The sequence below is a fragment of the Ranitomeya variabilis genome, chromosome 3, assembly GCF_051348905.1.
Source record: "Ranitomeya variabilis isolate aRanVar5 chromosome 3, aRanVar5.hap1, whole genome shotgun sequence".
In the NCBI taxonomy this organism is placed as follows: Eukaryota; Metazoa; Chordata; class Amphibia; order Anura; family Dendrobatidae; genus Ranitomeya; species Ranitomeya variabilis.
This window is the reverse complement of record NC_135234.1, coordinates 7,610,427-7,628,896: the sequence shown is the minus strand read 5'-3', so window position 1 is coordinate 7,628,896 and position 18,470 is coordinate 7,610,427. Positions and strand designations below refer to the sequence as shown.

General features: G+C 44.2%; 1 protein-coding gene across 5 annotated transcripts in view; it reads right to left on the bottom strand.

The window, feature by feature from the left end:
• LOC143814910 (uncharacterized) overlaps positions 1 to 18,470 on the bottom strand; it is a 75,858-nt gene that overhangs the window by 12,286 nt on the left and 45,102 nt on the right. For 3 of the 5 annotated variants that reach the window (XM_077293593.1, XM_077293594.1, XM_077293591.1), the window contains one exon: positions 10,762 to 10,798. The exons of the other annotated variants lie outside the window; for them this stretch is intronic. In XM_077293593.1, the coding sequence (XP_077149708.1) occupies positions 10,762 to 10,798 (37 nt within the window). The remainder of the gene's footprint in view (positions 1 to 10,761; positions 10,799 to 18,470) is intronic. 5 annotated transcript variants of the gene reach the window in all.

The window sequence follows — 18,470 nt, the reverse complement described above, 5'->3', positions numbered from 1 at the left end:
TATATCCACAGATCCCGTCTGTAGTCGCACTCTGTATATACTATATATCCACAGCTCCTCTGTAGTCACTCTATATATACTATATATCCACAGCTCCTCTCTGTAGTTACACGCTCTGTATATACTATACATTCACAGCTCCTCTCTGTAGTCACACGCCCTGTATATACTATATATCCACAGCTCCTCTCAGTAGTCACACGCTCTGTATATACTATATATCCACAGCTCTTCTCTGTAGTCACACGCTCTGTATATACTGTATATCCACAGCTCCTCTCTGTAGTCACACACTCTGTATATACTATATATCACAGCTCCTCTCTGTAGTTACGTGCTCTGTATATATTATATATCCACAGCTCCTCTCTGTAGTCACACGCTCTATATATACTATATATCACAGCTCCTCTCTGTAGTTACGCGCTCTGTGTATACTATATATCCACAGCTCCTCTCTGTAGTCACACTCTGTATATACTATATATCCACAGCTCCTCTCTGTAGTCACAATCTGTATATACTATATATCCACAGCTCCTCTCTGTAGTCACACTCTGTATATACTATATATCCACAGCTCCTCTCTGTAGTTACACGCTCTGTATATACTATATATCCACAGCTCCTCTCTGTAGTCACACTCTGTATATACTATATATCCACAGCTCCTCTCTGTAGTCACACGCTCTGTATATACTATATATCCACAGCGTCTCTGTAGTCACACGCTCTGTATATACTGTATATCCACAGCTCCTCTCTGTAGTCACACGCTCTGTATATACTATATATCCACAGCTCCTCTCTGTAGTCACGCTCTGTATATACTATATATCCACAGCTCCTCTCTGTAGTCACACGCTCTGTATATACTATATATCCACAGCTCCTCTCTGTAGTCACATGCTCAGTATACACTATATATCCACAGCTCCTCTCTGTAGTCACACTCTGTATATACTATATATCCACAGCTCCTCTCTGTAGTCACACTCTGTATATACTATATATCCACAGCTCCTCTCTCTAGTCACACACTGTATATACTATATATCCACAGCCCCTCTCTAGTCACACGCTCTGTATATACTATATATCCACAGCTCCTCTCTGTAGTCACACTCTGTATATACTATATATCCACAGCTCCTCTCTGTAGTCACACGCTCTGTATATACTATATATACAGTGGGGCAAAAAAGTATTTAGTCAGTCAGCAATAGTGCAAGTTCCACCACTTAAAAAGATGAGAGGCGTCTGTAATTTACATCATAGGTAGACCTCAACTATGGGAGACAAACTGAGAAAAAAAAATCCAGAAAATCACATTGTCTGTTTTTTTTATCATTTTATTTGCATATACTGGTGGAAAATAAGTATTTGGTCGGAAACAAACAATCAAGATTTCTGGCTCTCACAGACCTGTAACTTCTTCTTTAAGAGTCTCCTCTGTCCTCCACTCATTACCTGTAGTAATGGCACCTGTTTATACTTGTTATCAGTATAAAAAGACACCTGTGCACACCCTCAAACAGTCTGACTCCAAACTCCACTATGGTGAAGACCAAAGAGCTGTCAAAGGACACCAGAAACAAAATTGTAGCCCTGCACCAGGCTGGGAAGACTGAATCTGCAATAGCCAACCAGCTTGGAGTGAAGAAATCAACAGTGGGAGCAATAATTAGAAAATGGAAGACATTCAAGACCACTCATAATCTCCCTCGATCTGGGGCTCCACGCAAAATCACACCCCGTGGGGTTAGAATGATCACAAGAAGGCATTTTTGCAGCTGCTCTCTACAGCTCCTCTCTGTAGTCACACGCTCTGTATATACTATATATCCACAGCTCCTCTCTGTAGTCACATGCTCAGTATACACTATATATCCACAGCTCCTCTCTGTAGTCACACTCTGTATATACTATATATCCACAGCTCCTCTCTGTAGTCACACGCTCTGTATATACTATATATCCACAGATCCCGTCTGTAGTCGCACTCTGTATATACTATATATCCACAGCTCCTCTGTAGTCACTCTATATATACTATATATCCACAGCTCCTCTCTGTAGTTACACGCTCTGTATATACTATACATTCACAGCTCCTCTCTGTAGTCACACGCTCTGTATATACTATATATCCACAGCTCCTCTCTGTAGTCACACACTCTGTATATACTATATATCCACAGCTCCTCTCTGTAGTCACACGCTCTGTATATACTATATATCCACAGCTCCTCTCTGTAGTCACACGCTCTGTATATACTATATATCCACAGCTCCTCTGTAGTCACACGCTCTGTATATACTATATATCCACAGCTCCTCTGTAGTCACACGATCTGTATATACTATATATCCACAGCCCCTCTCTGTAGTCACACGCTCTGTATATACTATATATCCACAGCTCCTCTCTGTAGTCACACTCTGTATATACTATATATCCACAGCTCCTCTCTGTAGTCACACGCTCTGCATATACTATATATCCACAGCTCCTCTGTAGTCACACGCTCTGTATATACTATATATCCACAGCTCCTCTGTAGTCACACGATCTGTATATACTATATATCCACAGCTCCTCTCTGTAGTCACACGCTCTGTATATACTACATATCCACAGCTCCTCTCTGTAGTCACACTCTGTATATACTATATATCCACAGCTCCTCTCTGTATATACTATATATCCACAGCTCCTCTCTGTAGTCACACGCTCTGTATATACTATATATCCACAGCTCCTCTCTGTAGTCACACTGTCTGTATATACTATATATCCACAGCTCCTCTCTGTAGTCACACTCTGTATATACTATATATCCACAGCTCCTCTCTGTAGTTACACGCTCTGTATATACTATATATCCACAGATCCCGTCTGTAGTCACACTCTGTATATACTATATATCCACAGCTCCTCTCTGTAGTCACACTCTGTATATACTATATATCCACAGCTCCTCTCTGTAGTCACACGCTCTGTATATACTATGTATCCACAGCTCCTCTCTGTAGTCACACGCCCTGTATATACTATATATCCACAGCTCCTCTCTGTAGTCGCACGCTCTGTATATACTATATATCCACAGCTCCTCTCTGTAGTCGCACGCTCTGTATATACTATATATCCACAGCTCCCCTCTGAAGTCGCATGCTCTGTATATACTATATATCCACAGCTCCTCTGTGTAGTCACACGCTCTGTATATACTATATATCCACAGCTCCTCTGTAGTTACGCGCTTTGTATATACTATATATCCACAGCTCCTCTGTAGTCACACTCTGTATATACTATATATCCACAGCTCCTCTCTGTAGTTATATGCTCTGTATATACTATATATGCACAGCTCCTCTCTGTAGTCACACGTCCTGTATATACTATATATCCACAGCTCCTCTCTGTAGTCACACGCTCTGTTTATACTATATATGCACAGCTCCTCTCTGTAGTTACGCGCTCTGTATATACTATATCCACAGCTCCTCTGTAGTCACACTCTGTATATACTATATATCCACAGCTCCTCTCTGTAGTTACACGCTGTGTATATACTATATATTCACAGCTCCTCTCAGTAGTCACACTGTCTGTATATACTATATATCCACAGCTCCTCTCTGTATATACTATATATCCACAGCTCCTCTCTGTAGTCACACGCTCTGTATATACTATATATCCACAGCTCCTCTCTGTAGTCACACTGTCTGTATATACTATATATCCACAGCTCCTCTCTGTAGTCACACTCTGTATATACTATATATCCACAGCTCCTCTCTGTAGTTACACGCTCTGTATATACTATATATCCACAGATCCCGTCTGTAGTCACACTCTGTATATACTATATATCCACAGCTCCTCTCTGTAGTCACACTCTGTATATACTATATATCCACAGCTCCTCTCTGTAGTCACACGCTCTGTATATACTATGTATCCACAGCTCCTCTCTGTAGTCACACGCCCTGTATATACTATATATCCACAGCTCCTCTCTGTAGTCGCACGCTCTGTATATACTATATATCCACAGCTCCTCTCTGTAGTCGCACGCTCTGTATATACTATATATCCACAGCTCCCCTCTGAAGTCGCATGCTCTGTATATACTATATATCCACAGCTCCTCTGTGTAGTCACACGCTCTGTATATACTATATATCCACAGCTCCTCTGTAGTTACGCGCTTTGTATATACTATATATCCACAGCTCCTCTCTGTAGTCACACTCTGTATATACTATATATCCACAGCTCCTCTCTGTAGTTATATGCTCTGTATATACTATATATGCACAGCTCCTCTCTGTAGTCACACGTCCTGTATATACTATATATCCACAGCTCCTCTCTGTAGTCACACGCTCTGTATATACTATATATGCACAGCTCCTCTCTGTAGTTACGCGCTCTGTATATACTATATCCACAGCTCCTCTGTAGTCACACTCTGTATATACTATATATCCACAGCTCCTCTCTGTAGTTACACGCTGTGTATATACTATATATTCACAGCTCCTCTCAGTAGTCACACGCTCTGTATATACTATATATCCACAGCTCCTCTCTGTAGTCACACGCTCTGTATATACTGTATATCCACAGCTCCTCTCTGTAGTCACACACTCTGTATATACTATATATCACAGCTCCTCTCTGTAGTTACGTGCTCTGTATATACTATATATCCACAGCTCCTCTCTGTAGTCACACGCTCTATATATACTATATATCACAGCTCCTCTCTGTAGTTACGCGCTCTGTATATACTATATATCCACAGCTCCTCTCTGTAGTCACACGCTCTGTATATACTACATATCCACAGCTCCCCTCTGTAGTCGCACACTCTGTATATACTATATATCCTCAGCTCCTCTCTGTAGTCACACGCTCTGTATATACTATATATCCACAGCTCCTCTCTGTAGTCACACGCTCTGTATATACTGTATATCCACAGCTCCTCTCTGTAGTCACACGCTCTGTATATACTATATATCCACAGCTCCTCTCTGTAGTCACACACTCTGTATATACTATATATCCACAGCTCCTCTCTGTAGTTACACGCTCTGTATATACTATATATCCACAGATCCTCTCTGTAGTCACACTCTGTATATACTATATATCCACAGCTCCTCTCTGTAGTCACACGCTCTGTATATACTATATATCCACAGCTCCTCTCTGTAGTCACACGCTCTGTATATACTGTATATCCACAGCTCCTCTCTGTAGTCACACGCTCTGTATATACTATATATCCACAGCTCCTCTCTGTAGTCACACTCTGTATATACTATATATCCACAGCTCCTCTCTGTAGTCACACGCTCTGTATATACTATATATCCACAGCTCCTCTCTGTAGTTACACGCTGTGTATATACTATATATCCACAGCTCCTCTGTAGTCACACGCTCTGTATATACTATATATCCACAGCTCCCCTCTGTAGTCGCACGCTCTATATACTATATATCCACAGCTCCTCTCTGTAGTCACACGCTCTGTATATACTATATATCCACAGCTCCCCTCTGTAGTCGCACGCTCTGTATATACTATACACTCACCGGCCACTTTATTAGGTACACCATGCTAGTAACGGGTTGGACCCCCTTTTGCCTTCAGAACTGCCTCAATTCTTCGTGGCATAGATTCAACAAGGTGCTGGAAGCATTCCTCAGAGATTTTGGTCCATATTGACATGATGGCATCACACAGTTGCCGCAGATTTGTCGGCTGCACATCCCAAAGATGCTCCATACAAGGCAGGATGGATCCATGCTTTCATGTTGTTTACGCCAAATTCTGACCCTACCATCCGAATGTCGCAGCAGAAATCGAGACTCATCAGACCAAGCAACGTTTTTCCAATCTTCTACTGTCCAATTTCGATGAGCTTGTACAAATTGTAGCCTCAGTTTCCTGTTCTTAGCTGAAAGGAGTGGTACCCGGTGTGGTCTTCTGCTGCTGTAGCCCATCTGCCTCAAAGTTCGACGCACTGTGCGTTCAGAGATGCTCTTAGGCCTACCTTGGTTGTAACGGGTGGCGATTTGAGTCACTGTTGCCTTTCTATCAGCTCGAACCAGTCTGCCCATTCTCCTCTGACCTCTGGCATCAACAAGGCATTTCCGCCCACAGAACTGCCGCTCACTGGATTTTTTTTCTTTTTCGGACCATTCTCTGTAAACCCTAGAGATGGTTGTGCGTGAAAATCCCAGTAGATCAGCAGTTTCTGAAATACTCAGACCAGCCCTTCTGGCACCAACAACCATGCCACGTTCAAAGGCACTCAAATCACCTTTCTTCCCCATACTGATGCTCGGTTTGAACTGCAGGAGATTGTCTTGACCATGTCTACATGCCTAAATGCACTGAGTTGCCGCCATGTGATTGGCTGATTAGAAATTAAGTGTTAACAAGAAGTTGGACAGGTGTACCTAATAAAGTGGCCAGTGAGTGTATATCCACAGCTCCTCTCTGTATTCACACGCTCTGTATATACTGTATATCCACAGCTCCTCTCTGTAGTCACACGCTCTGTATATACTATATATCCACAGCTCCCCTCTGTAGTCACATGCTCTATATATACTATATATCCACAGCTCCTCTCTGTAGTCACACACTCTGTATATACTATATATCACAGCTCCTCTCTGTAGTCACACTCTGTATATACTATATATCCACAGCTCCTCTCTGTAGTTACACGCTCTGTATATACTATATATCCACAGATCCTCTCTGTAGTCACACTCTGTATATACTATATATCCACAGCTCCTCTCTGTAGTCACACGCTCTGTATATACTATATATCCACAGCTCCTCTCTGTAGTCACACGCCCTGTATATACTATATATCCACAGCTCTTCTCTGTAGTCACACGCTCTGTATATACTATATATCCTCAGCTCCTCTCTGTAGTCGCACGCTCTGTATATACTATATATCCACAGCTCCTCTCTGTAGTCACACGCTCTGTATATACTATATATCCACAGATCCTCTCTGTAGTCACACTCTGTATATACTATATATCCACAGCTCCTCTCTGTAGTCACACGCTCTGTATATACTATATATCCACAGCTCCTCTCTGTAGTCACACGCCCTGTATATACTATATATCCACAGCTCTTCTCTGTAGTCACACGCTCTGTATATACTATATATCCACAGCTCCCCTCTGTAGTCGCACGCTCTGTATATACTATATATCCACAGCTCCTCTCTGTAGTCACACGCTCTGTATATACTATATATACAGTGGGGCAAAAAAGTATTTAGTCAGTCAGCAATAGTGCAAGTTCCACCACTTAAAAAGATGAGAGGCGTCTGTAATTTACATCATAGGTAGACGCCTCTCATCTTTTTAAGTGGTGGAACTTGCACTATTGCTGAACGACTAAATACTTTTTTGCCCCACTGTATATGGTTCATACAAAGCTGAAGAACAATCAGTATTTCTTCCTTGATCTTCAGTGACCAGCTCCCGGTCATCATTATTTAGGGGACCCCCAACCGGAGCCGAAAAGCCCTGGGTTGTTTCCTATAGAATCCTAGATCAGTGTCCCTCGTGATGGGGCCATGATGAATTGGCTGCAGTCCTTTCTCTTGTCTGTTGGGTGGTTTGCAGAATGTCTGGCTGGTAGCTCTGTGTAAAGGTACCGTCACACTAGGCGATATCGCCAGCAATCCGTGACGTTGCAGCGACCTGGATGGCGATATCGCTGTATTTGACACGCAGCAGCGATCTGGATCCCGCTGTGAAATTGCTGGTCGCTGCTAGAAGGTCTGCACATTATTTGGTCGCTAGGTCGCCGTGTATCGCCGTGTTTGACAGCAAAAGCGACGATACCAGCGATATTTTACACTGGTAACCAGGGTAAACATCGGGTTACTAAGCGCAGGGCCGCGCTTAGTAACCCGATGTTTACCCTGGTTACCAGCGTAAAAGTTAAAAAAACAAACAGTACATACTCACCTGCGCGTCCCCCAGCCTCTGCTTCCTGACACTAAAGCGCCGGCCCTAAACTGAAAGTGAAAGCAACAGCGGTGACGTCACCGCTCTGCTGTTAGGGCCGGAGCTCAGTCAGTGTCAGGATGCAGAGGCTGGGGGACGCGCAGGTGAGCATGTACTGTTTGTTTTTTTAACTTTTACGCTGGTAACCAGGGTAAACATCGGGTTACTAAGCGCGGCCCTGCGCTTAGCAACCCGATGTTTACCCTGGTTACCCGGGGACCTCGGCATCGCTGGTCGCTGGAGAGCGGTCTGTGTGACAGCTCTCCAGCGACCACACAGCGACGCTGCAGCGATCGGCATTGCTGTCGCTATCGCTGCAGCGTCGCTTAGTGTGACGGTACCCTTACTTCAGTCTCCCAGGATGTGATCTCTGGTCTTTCTATACCCAAGGCATGCAAGCCACTCCCAGAATCACCCAGGGTCTCCCAGTCCATCATCAAGATAAGGTAAACAATGGTGATGGGATTAAGTAGCACTATTAGCATATAAGCACACATCAATAAACAAAGCTTAACCCACTCAATGTACAGTCACTATTAGGGTATGTGCACACGTCCGGATTTCTTGCAGAAATTTCCTGAAGAAAACCGGAAATTTTCTGCAAGAAATCCGCATTTTCTCTTTGCGTTTTTTTTCCGTTTTTTTAGCATTCTGCAAGCGTAATTAGCTTGCAGAATGCTAGAGTTTTCCAAGCGATCTGTAGCATCGCTTGGAAAACTGACTGACAGGTTGGTCACAGTGACGTCATCGCAGGTCCTTCACACACACCAGCTATAGAAACCGAAGCGGCAGCATGCAGCGGAGAGGCGGGAACACTCCGGGGACATCGAAGGTGAGTATATGACTATTTTTTATTTTAATTCTTTTTTTTTGACCAATTATATGGTGCCCAGTGCGTGGAGGAAAGTCTCCTCTCCTCCACCCTGGGTACCAACCGCACATAATCTGCTTACTTTCCGCATGGTGGGCACAGCCCCGTGCGGGAAGTAAGCAGATCAATGGACCCCTAGGTGTGCGGAATCCCCTGCAATTCCGCATTTTAATGAACATGTTGCTTTTTTTTCCGCGATGCGATTTTTTTGCGGAAAAAAATGCAACATTTGCACAAAAAATGCGGAATACACTGAAAATAATGGGAGGCATATGTTAGCGTTTTTTTCGCGTTTTTATCACGTTTTTATAGCGAAAAAACGCGAAAAATACTGAACGTGTGCACATGGCCTTACAGACTTACACAGTATGTTAGATAGTATATCAGTGGGCAAGTCTGTCCTCTTGACCCACCAGACATAAACACTTACATTCACAAGCCAATATACAGATAAAAAGCCAGTTCTTTTGGTTTGCAAAAACATGGTTGTCTGGGAAATTAAGATACAATCTGGTTTCTTCACAAGTAATAACGAGGAATCCTGAGTGATGATCCGGCCCCGGAGCCCAGATCTCCCATCATCCAGTCTGCCTGGGATCACATGAAGAGACAGAAGGATCCTCACAAGCCTCATACACAGAAGATCTGGGGGAAGATCTCCAAGATGTTTGGAATGAGGTCTATATATGAAGCTTCTTACCTTGAATTATTTTCCACACCTGCCTAAAATATTTGCACAACACTGTATATTATGCAGCACGATGTCTAGAGGGTATATATTATATCTATTGTATACACATGAGGGGGATTAAGATTAAGTTGTTCTGATCACCACATACCATGGAATGGAGATCTTGAAGGTTATGTACGGTCGTGGTCGAAAGTGTTGGCACCCTTGAAATTGTTCCAGAAAATTTAGCATTTCACCCAGACAATTATCACAATTCCCCATGTTTTCTTATACTCAGGTTTATTTCCTTTATGTGTATTGGAACAACACAAAAAACAAAATAAGACAAATTGAACAGAAATTCACACAAAACCCTCAAAATAGGCAGAACAATATTGTTGGCGCCCTCCTTAATATTTGGTTGCATCCTTTGGAATAAAAAACTGCAATCATATCGCTTCCTGTAACCATCCACAAGCTTCTTCCTCCTCTCAGCCAGGATCTTGGACGATTCTTACAATCTGCTCCCGGTCTCATATTTCGTCTTCTCCTAACAGCAATTGTAAGATCTCTCCACATGTGATCAATGGGATTTAGATCCGGACTCATTGCTGACACTTCAGAACTCTCCAGCGCTTTGTTTCCATCCATTTCTGGGTGCTTCTTGAAATATGTTTGGGGTCACTGTCCTGCTGGAAAACCCATTACCTAGGACGCATGTGAGGCTTGTTCAGACTCACCTGTGGCAAGTAACAGGTGTATCTGTTACTTGCCACAGGCGAGTCTGAACAAGCCTTACATGCTGGAAACAAAGCTGCTTACCCACAATTCTGGAAAAGTACCAACAATTTTGACAATCTTGGGAGTTTTGTGTGAAATGATGTCTCATTTCAGTTTTTTCCCTCTTTTTTGTGTTGTTCTAATGCACAAAGAAAATAAACGTGGGTATAACAAAACACAGGGAATTGTAATTATGTTCGGGGAGAAATACATCATCTTCTGGAACAATTTCAAGGGTGACAACACTTTTGGCCATGACTGTATAATATATAAGTGTATAGACAGGAGGGGGATTAGGACGTGACGACCACCACACATGATGGCATGGAGATCACATGCTGTTTCACCGTCTCTCACCTTCCACATATTTGTTGTTCTGGATTTTGGGCTCCTCTTTTTGTGCAGAATTCTGAGGTCCTAGAAAGAGAAAGATAAGGACAATTTATCATATCTGGGGGTCTCGTCTGGGGTCTGCACCTATTCAGCCATATCAGTGAAGCAGCACTAGCTCTGCGATATCCGACTCATCCACTCAGTATTAACACCGCACTGATAAAAGTGGAAAGGAATAAAACCAATGTGTATGGAGGCACATGAAATATCTGGTGCTGTGTCCCCTGTACAGAAAGAGCGGTCTGCAGAATCTGGCAACACCCGATGTGGGGGATAAAAGAGAGAAATCCTCTCCTACTGTCCACTACCCACCCTGGAGAAAACTGGGAAGGGGATGGATGGACCTGGATGGAGTGCAGAGCCCGATGTCCGCCCTGCATCGCCCAATGTGCGCCGCGCCCCGCCCGATGACTGCCCCGCACCCCGCCCGATGCCTGCCCCGCACCGACCGATGCCTGCCCCGCACCGACCGATGCCTGCCCCGCACCGTCCGATGCCTGCCCCGCACCGACCGATGCCTGCCCCGCACCGACCGATGCCTGCCCCGCACCGACCGATGCCTGCCCCGCACCGACCGATGCCTGCCCCGCACCGACCGATGCCTGCCCCGCACCGACCGATGCCTGCCCCGCACAGAAAGATGTCTGCCCTCCACCGCCCGGTGTCTGCCCCACATCGCCCGATGTCTGCCATGCACCGCCCGATGACTGCTCCGCACCGATCACTGACTTCCTCCCATATCACAATATTACAGCACAATGGAGGCCACATGTACGCGCAGCAGAGATTCATGGGATCCGCATCAGATCTCTATAGAGCCTTCTGACTATTTCTGCCTCATCCTCCTGATCTGGACACAAACAGAACAATCTATAGGGCAGTAATCAGATCCCCACGTTTCTCCCGTTGTGGAGAATTTCTGCTGTTTATACGCCAAGCACTGAATAATGGCAGCAATAATGCAGTAATGCCGCCATCATGGCTCCAATGTGACTGCCCTATATTCATGTGCGTGCATATACCATGGGGTCCATACAGAATCACCCCCTAATCACTGGTGCTCATTATCTGAGCCGATGCGTCATTACTATACTCCTTGCTCCAGGTTGAGTAATGTATCAGCACACTGGACATGGAGATGCAGATACAGTTCAACACAATGATGAGAGAAGGAGCCGTCCGCTGACGCTCCCTTCTCCATCATTTCCCATGTGCGCCTGAGCTCTGCGATGTCTCAGCACCCTCTGATCATGTCACTACAGAGCGACCTCTGTGCCGAGCCGTGCAGAAGGTCAGAAGACTGGAGTAGGGGGGAAATGGGGAGAGGTGAGTATTTATTTTTACTGTGGGGTCCATAATACTGTATGGAGGACTATATGGGACACATAATGAATGGAGGACCATACGGTGCCCATAATACTGTACGGAGGGCTATGTGGTGCTCATAATACTTTATGGAGGACTATGTGGTGCCCATAATACTGTATGGAGGACTATGTGGTGCCCATAATACTGTATGGAGGACTATGTGGTGCCCATAATACTGTATGGAGGACTATGTGGTGCCCATAATACTGTATGCAGGACTATGTGGTGCTCATAATACTGTACGGAGGACTATATGGTGCCCATAATACTGCATGGAGGACTATGTGGTGCCATTAGTACTGTATGGAGGACTATATAGTGCCTGTAATACTGCATGGCGGACTATGTGGTGCCCATAATACTGTATGGAGCAGAATATAGTGACCATTATACTGTATGGAGGACTATGCAGGGCCGATAATTTATTTATTTTACTCACTTATATAGCGCCATTAATTCTGCAGCGCTTTACAGATATTATCGGAACTGTCCCCATCGGGGTTCACAATCTAGATTCCCTATCAGTATGTCTTTGGAGAGTGGGAGGAAACCAGAGAACCCGGAGAAAACCCATGCAAACACGGGGAGAGCAGACAAACTCCTGGCAGATGTTGTCCTTAATGGGATATAAACCCAGGACCCCAGCGTCTCAAGGCTGCAGTGTTAACCACCATGCTGCTCATAATAATAATAATAGTAATAATAATAATAATGTACATAGACCTAAGTGGTGTCTATCATACTGCATATGTAGGGCTATGTGGGGCCCAGTAAACGATTTGCAGCACTATATGGGGGTCATTATACTGTCCGTAGGTCTATGTGAAGTGGCAGTTACACTGTTTGTCGGTTCTATGAGGGGGCCATTATACTGTATGGAAGCAATTTTACAGTGTGAAGGTTTTTGTGGGGTCAATAATGCAGTATACGGGTCAGTATGCTGTTTGGAGGGCTAGTGGGGATGATTATACCGTGTGAATGGTTATGTTGTGGCCATCATACTCAGTGGAGAGGTGCGGGGGCCATTATACTGTATGGAGGCACATTATGCTGCATGGAGGACTGTGTGGCGATCACAGTTGGGGTATCACACTTTGCAGGGAGGGTACTGTGGATGAGTATGATACTGTGATTCAGAGGGACACTACGGTTGGCATCATACTTAATGGGGGCAATCTGGGGGCTTCAATTGGAGGAAAATTACTTTATAAGGGCTGAAAAGTTGTGAAATCTGCTCTTCTGTGACCCGGTCAAATGTAAACGTTTTTTTGTTGTTGGAGGGGGCAATTAGAACGTCTGCTATGGGGCCCCATGATTTCTAGGTAAGCTAGTCTGAAGATACAATCTTTATTGCAAAATAATTCAAGAAAACACATTAACCCCTTTACCCCCCAAGGGTGGTTTCCGCGTTAATGACCGGGCCAATTTTTACAATTCTGACCACTGTCCCTTTATGAGGTTATAACTCTGGAACACTTCAACGGATCCCGGTGATTCTGACATTGTTTTCTCGTGAGATATTGTACTTCATGACAGTGGTAACATTTGTTTGATATTACTAGCGTCTATTTGTGAAAAAAAAATAATGGAAATTTGGTGAAAATGTTGAAAATTTCGCAATTTTCCAACTTTGAATTTTCAAGCCCTTAAATCACAGATATTTCACAAAAAATACTTAATAAGTAACATTTCCCACATGTCTACTTTACATCAGCACAATTTTGGAAACAAATTTTTTTTGTTAGGCAGTTATAAGGGTTAAAAGTTGACCAGCAATTTCTCATTTTTACAACAAAATTTACAAAACCATTTTCTTTTGTAGGGACCACTTCACATTTGAAGTCATTTTGAGGGGTCTAGATGAAAGAAAATAACCAAAAGTGACACCATTATAAGACTGCATCCATCAAGGTGCTCAAAACCGCATTCAAGAAGTTTATTAACCCTTCAGGTGCTTCACAGGAATTTTTGGAATGTTTTTTAAAAAAAAAAACAAAAAAAACCAAAACACATTTTCAGAAAAAATTTACTTCAGATCCATTTTTTTTTATTTTCCCAAGGGTAACAGGAGAAATTGAACCCAAAAGTTGTTGCGCAATTTGTCCTGAGTACGCGGATACCCCATATGTGGGGGTAAACCACTGTTTGGGTGCATGGCAGAGCTCAGAAGGGAAGGAGCAACAGATGTTACTGTTATGGTATTCAGGTGCTGTGACCCACTGGGAGAGCCCATGAGGTGCCAGAACAGCAGAACCCCCCATAAGTGACCCCATTTTACCAAGTAAGCCTCTCAGTGAATTCATCTAGGGGGGCAGTGATCATACTGACACCATGGGTGTGTCTCCGAATTTTATACCATTGGGCAGTGAAGAAAAAAAAATTTACATTTTACCACCACAATTTTGTTTTAGCCAAAGATTTCACATTTTCACACAAGAAGTGGGTAAAAATGGTACCAAAATTTATCGCACAATTTCTACTGAATGTGGCAATACCCCGTATGTGGCTGTACAGTACTGCTTAGCCATACGGAGAGACTCGGGAGGGACGGAGCGCTATTTGCCTCCAGGAGCGCAGATTTTCCTAGAACAGTGTGCGGACGCCATATACAGAGCCCCTGATAGCTAGAAGAGCAGAATCCCCCCTCAAGTGACCCCCCGGGGAATTTATCTACAGGTATAGTGATGAAAGCATAAAGTTGTGGCATACATAATACATATAGGGAAAATCATACTAAATAATATATATAAATAGTGTACCCTCCTAGATATGTATGTCACGGACGTAATAGGGACAACTGTAACAACAGAAATCCTAAAACACCACAAGAACACAGTTATATCCCATAAAAAATCACTTTTATTAATATACCTTTAAAAACAATATGTAGGCACAAAGGACAGGGTAGGGGAGGTGGAGAACTAAACCACAATACACTGTAAGCGTAGGGACCTGTGAAACCCCCCATAGCCGGTGTACCCAGCAGTACTCAATAGTAATAAGATAACAGCCCATGAAAATAAGAAGAATAGTAAATGAAATACAACAGGCGTGATATCAAGCACCTAACTAGGTGCAGACACAGTAATATAGGTACCGTACCTGGTGTGTGCACCAACTAGGGGGCCCAGGACCCTCCCCTATAGGTATAGTGATGACTGACTCCATGGGTATTTTCCAGAAACAAGCAGCAATGAATGTTGCCGAGTGAAAATTGCAAACTGCTGTTGTAGTGACCAGTACGCTGCAGTGACCAGTATGCTGTAGTGACCAGTACGCTGCAGTGACCAGTACGCTGCAGTGACCAGTACGCTGCAGTGACCAGTACGCTGCAGTGACCAGTACGCTGCAGTGACCAGTACGCTGCAGTGACCAGTACGCTGCAGTGACCAGTATGCTGCAGTGACCAGTACGCTGTAGTGACCAGTACGCTGTAGTGACCAGTATGCTGTAGTGACCAGTACGCTGCAGTGACCAGTACGCTGCAGTGACCAGTACGCTGCAGTGACCACTACGCCGTAGTGACCGTGACCAGTACGCTGCAGTGACCAGTACGCTGCAGTGACCAGTACGCTGCAGTGACCAGTACGCTGCAGTGACCAGTACGCTGCAGTGACCAGTACGCTGCAGTGACCAGTACGCTGCAGTGACCAGTACGCTGCAGTGACCAGTACGCTGCAGTGACCAGTATGCTGCAGTGACCAGTACGCTGTAGTGACCAGTACGCTGTAGTGACCAGTATGCTGTAGTGACCAGTACGCTGCAGTGACCAGTACGCTGCAGTGACCAGTACGCTGCAGTGACCACTACGCCGTAGTGACCGTGACCAGTACGCTGCAGTGACCAGTACGCTGCAGTGACCAGTATGCTGCAGTGACCAGTACGCTGTAGTGACCAGTACGCTGTAGTGACCAGTATGCTGTAGTGACCAGTACGCTGCAGTGACCAGTACGCTGCAGTGACCAGTACGCTGCAGTGACCAGTACGCTGCAGTGACCAGTACGCTGCAGTGACCACTACGCCGTAGTGACCAGTACGTTATTCCCAACCCGTGCTTCTGAAGTCATGCTCACAGTGCTAACGGGGATGACACCGAGGTCACGGCAGTTCAGCCCGGCTGGGAACGAGGCCTCAGTGACCGGAGGTAACCTCGATGATGTCACCGCCAGTCACCAACGCTCCGCTCACAGCAGCTCATTCCCCGGTGGTTCTCAGCTTGGACGGTCACATGTTGGCACCGTCTAGGTTGAAAACTATTTCTCCCCAAGACATAGACAGCGGCGTGGGACACAACGACGGACAGGTGAGGGATATTGGTGTTTTATTTTTGTTTTATTACAGGAAAACGAGGGCTTTGGTGGAATAGGCGAGGTGAGTGTAACGGTTTGTTTTAAATAAAAATGAAAAAGTGTGTTTTGTTTTACTTCTAATAAAAGACGTTATTCTGGCTGTGTCTTTATTTACCATATAACTATAGGATTAGTAAGGAAAAGGCGTCTTATAGACACCTCTCCATTACTAATCTGTGGGCTTGATGTCACCTGACAATACAAAGGTGACATCAACCCCACAAATATGAACCCACCTGCCACAGCTACAGGGCAAGTGGGAAGAGCGGGGCAAAGCACCAGAATTGTCGTATCTAATAGATGTGTCTTATCTGGGCAGCTGCGGGCGGCTATTTTTAGGCTGGGGGGGATCAATATCCATGGCCCCTTACCAGCCTGAAAATACCAGCCCTCAGCTGTCCGCTTTAAGCAAGGCTGGTTGTTAAAAATGAGTGGGACCTCACATTTTTTTTTTAATTATTAAGTTATTTAATAATAATAATAAATATTTTAATTATTATTATTAAAAATTAAAAAAACAGCGTGGGGACTCCTCTATTCTTGATAACCAGCCTTGCTGAAGCGGACAGCTGAGTGTTGCAGCCCCCAGCTGTGAGTTTTGCCAGGCTGGTTATAGAAAATACAGGGGAACCCACATTGTTTTTTCATTTATTTATTTATAGCGCAGGCGGCAGCTGATGAATACCCCCATCAGCTGCTCCTGCTGTCACTGGTATTAGCGTCAGCAGGTGTAGTACGATTACAACGATACCTCATTTATAGTGTGCTTCATAATTTGGCGCATTTATACAAAAAAATTTTTTTTACAGAAAAATATATTTTTGCATCGCTTTATTCTGAGCTGTAACTTTTTTATGTTTCCGCTGATGGAGCTGCATGGAGGCTTCCTTTTTTGCGGGACAAGATGACGTTTTCAGGGTATACACAGTGGCGTGTAAAAGTTTGTGAATCCCTGGTCAAATGACCGTTACCAGGAACAGTGGAGGTCAAGATATGAACTGGAAGAGCAAGTAAAATTTCAGTGAGAGCTGCTCGTAGGATTGCTAGAGAGGCAAATAAAAAACCTCCCTTGACTACAAAACACCTTCACAAAGATTTAGCAGACTCTGGAGCAGGGCTGTGGAGTGGGTAAGCCAAACCTCCGACCCACACTACTCAATTTCCCGGACTTCCAACTCCACAGCACTGGTCACTATTGAGCATGTACATAAAGTGCAGCACAGATTCATCTCAACTGAAAGCCGAGACCCTCAGATCAGGATTGATAGAACATTTCAGAACTTTCCCAAATTCTTATAAAATAATTTACATTACATCCAGCATTGAACTACTGCACCAATTTATTATATATTGAAGGTGTCAGAGTTGGTCCATTTTTATACCGACTCCACCAAAATGGACACCCTGCACAAATATGTCCATCATGGAAGAGTCATCAGAAGAAAACCTCTCCGGCTTCCTCACCATAAAATCCAGTGTCAGATGTGTGCAAAAGAACATCTAAACAAGCCGGAAGCATTGTGGAAACAAGTCCTGTGGAAAGATGACACACAGGTATGTGTGGAGAAAAACGGGCAGAGAATTTCAGGAAAAGAACATCTCGCCAACCATCAAGGATATATCCACAGCTCCTCTGTAGTTACGCGCTTTGTATATACTATATATCCACAGCTCCTCTCTGTAGTCACACTCTGTATATACTATATATCCACAGCTCCTCTCTGTAGTTATATGCTCTGTATATACTATATATGCACAGCTCCTCTCTGTAGTCACACGTCCTGTATATACTATATATCCACAGCTCCTCTCTGTAGTCACACGCTCTGTATATACTATATATGCACAGCTCCTCTCTGTAGTTACGCGCTCTGTATATACTATATCCACAGCTCCTCTGTAGTCACACTCTGTATATACTATATATCCACAGCTCCTCTCTGTAGTTACACGCTG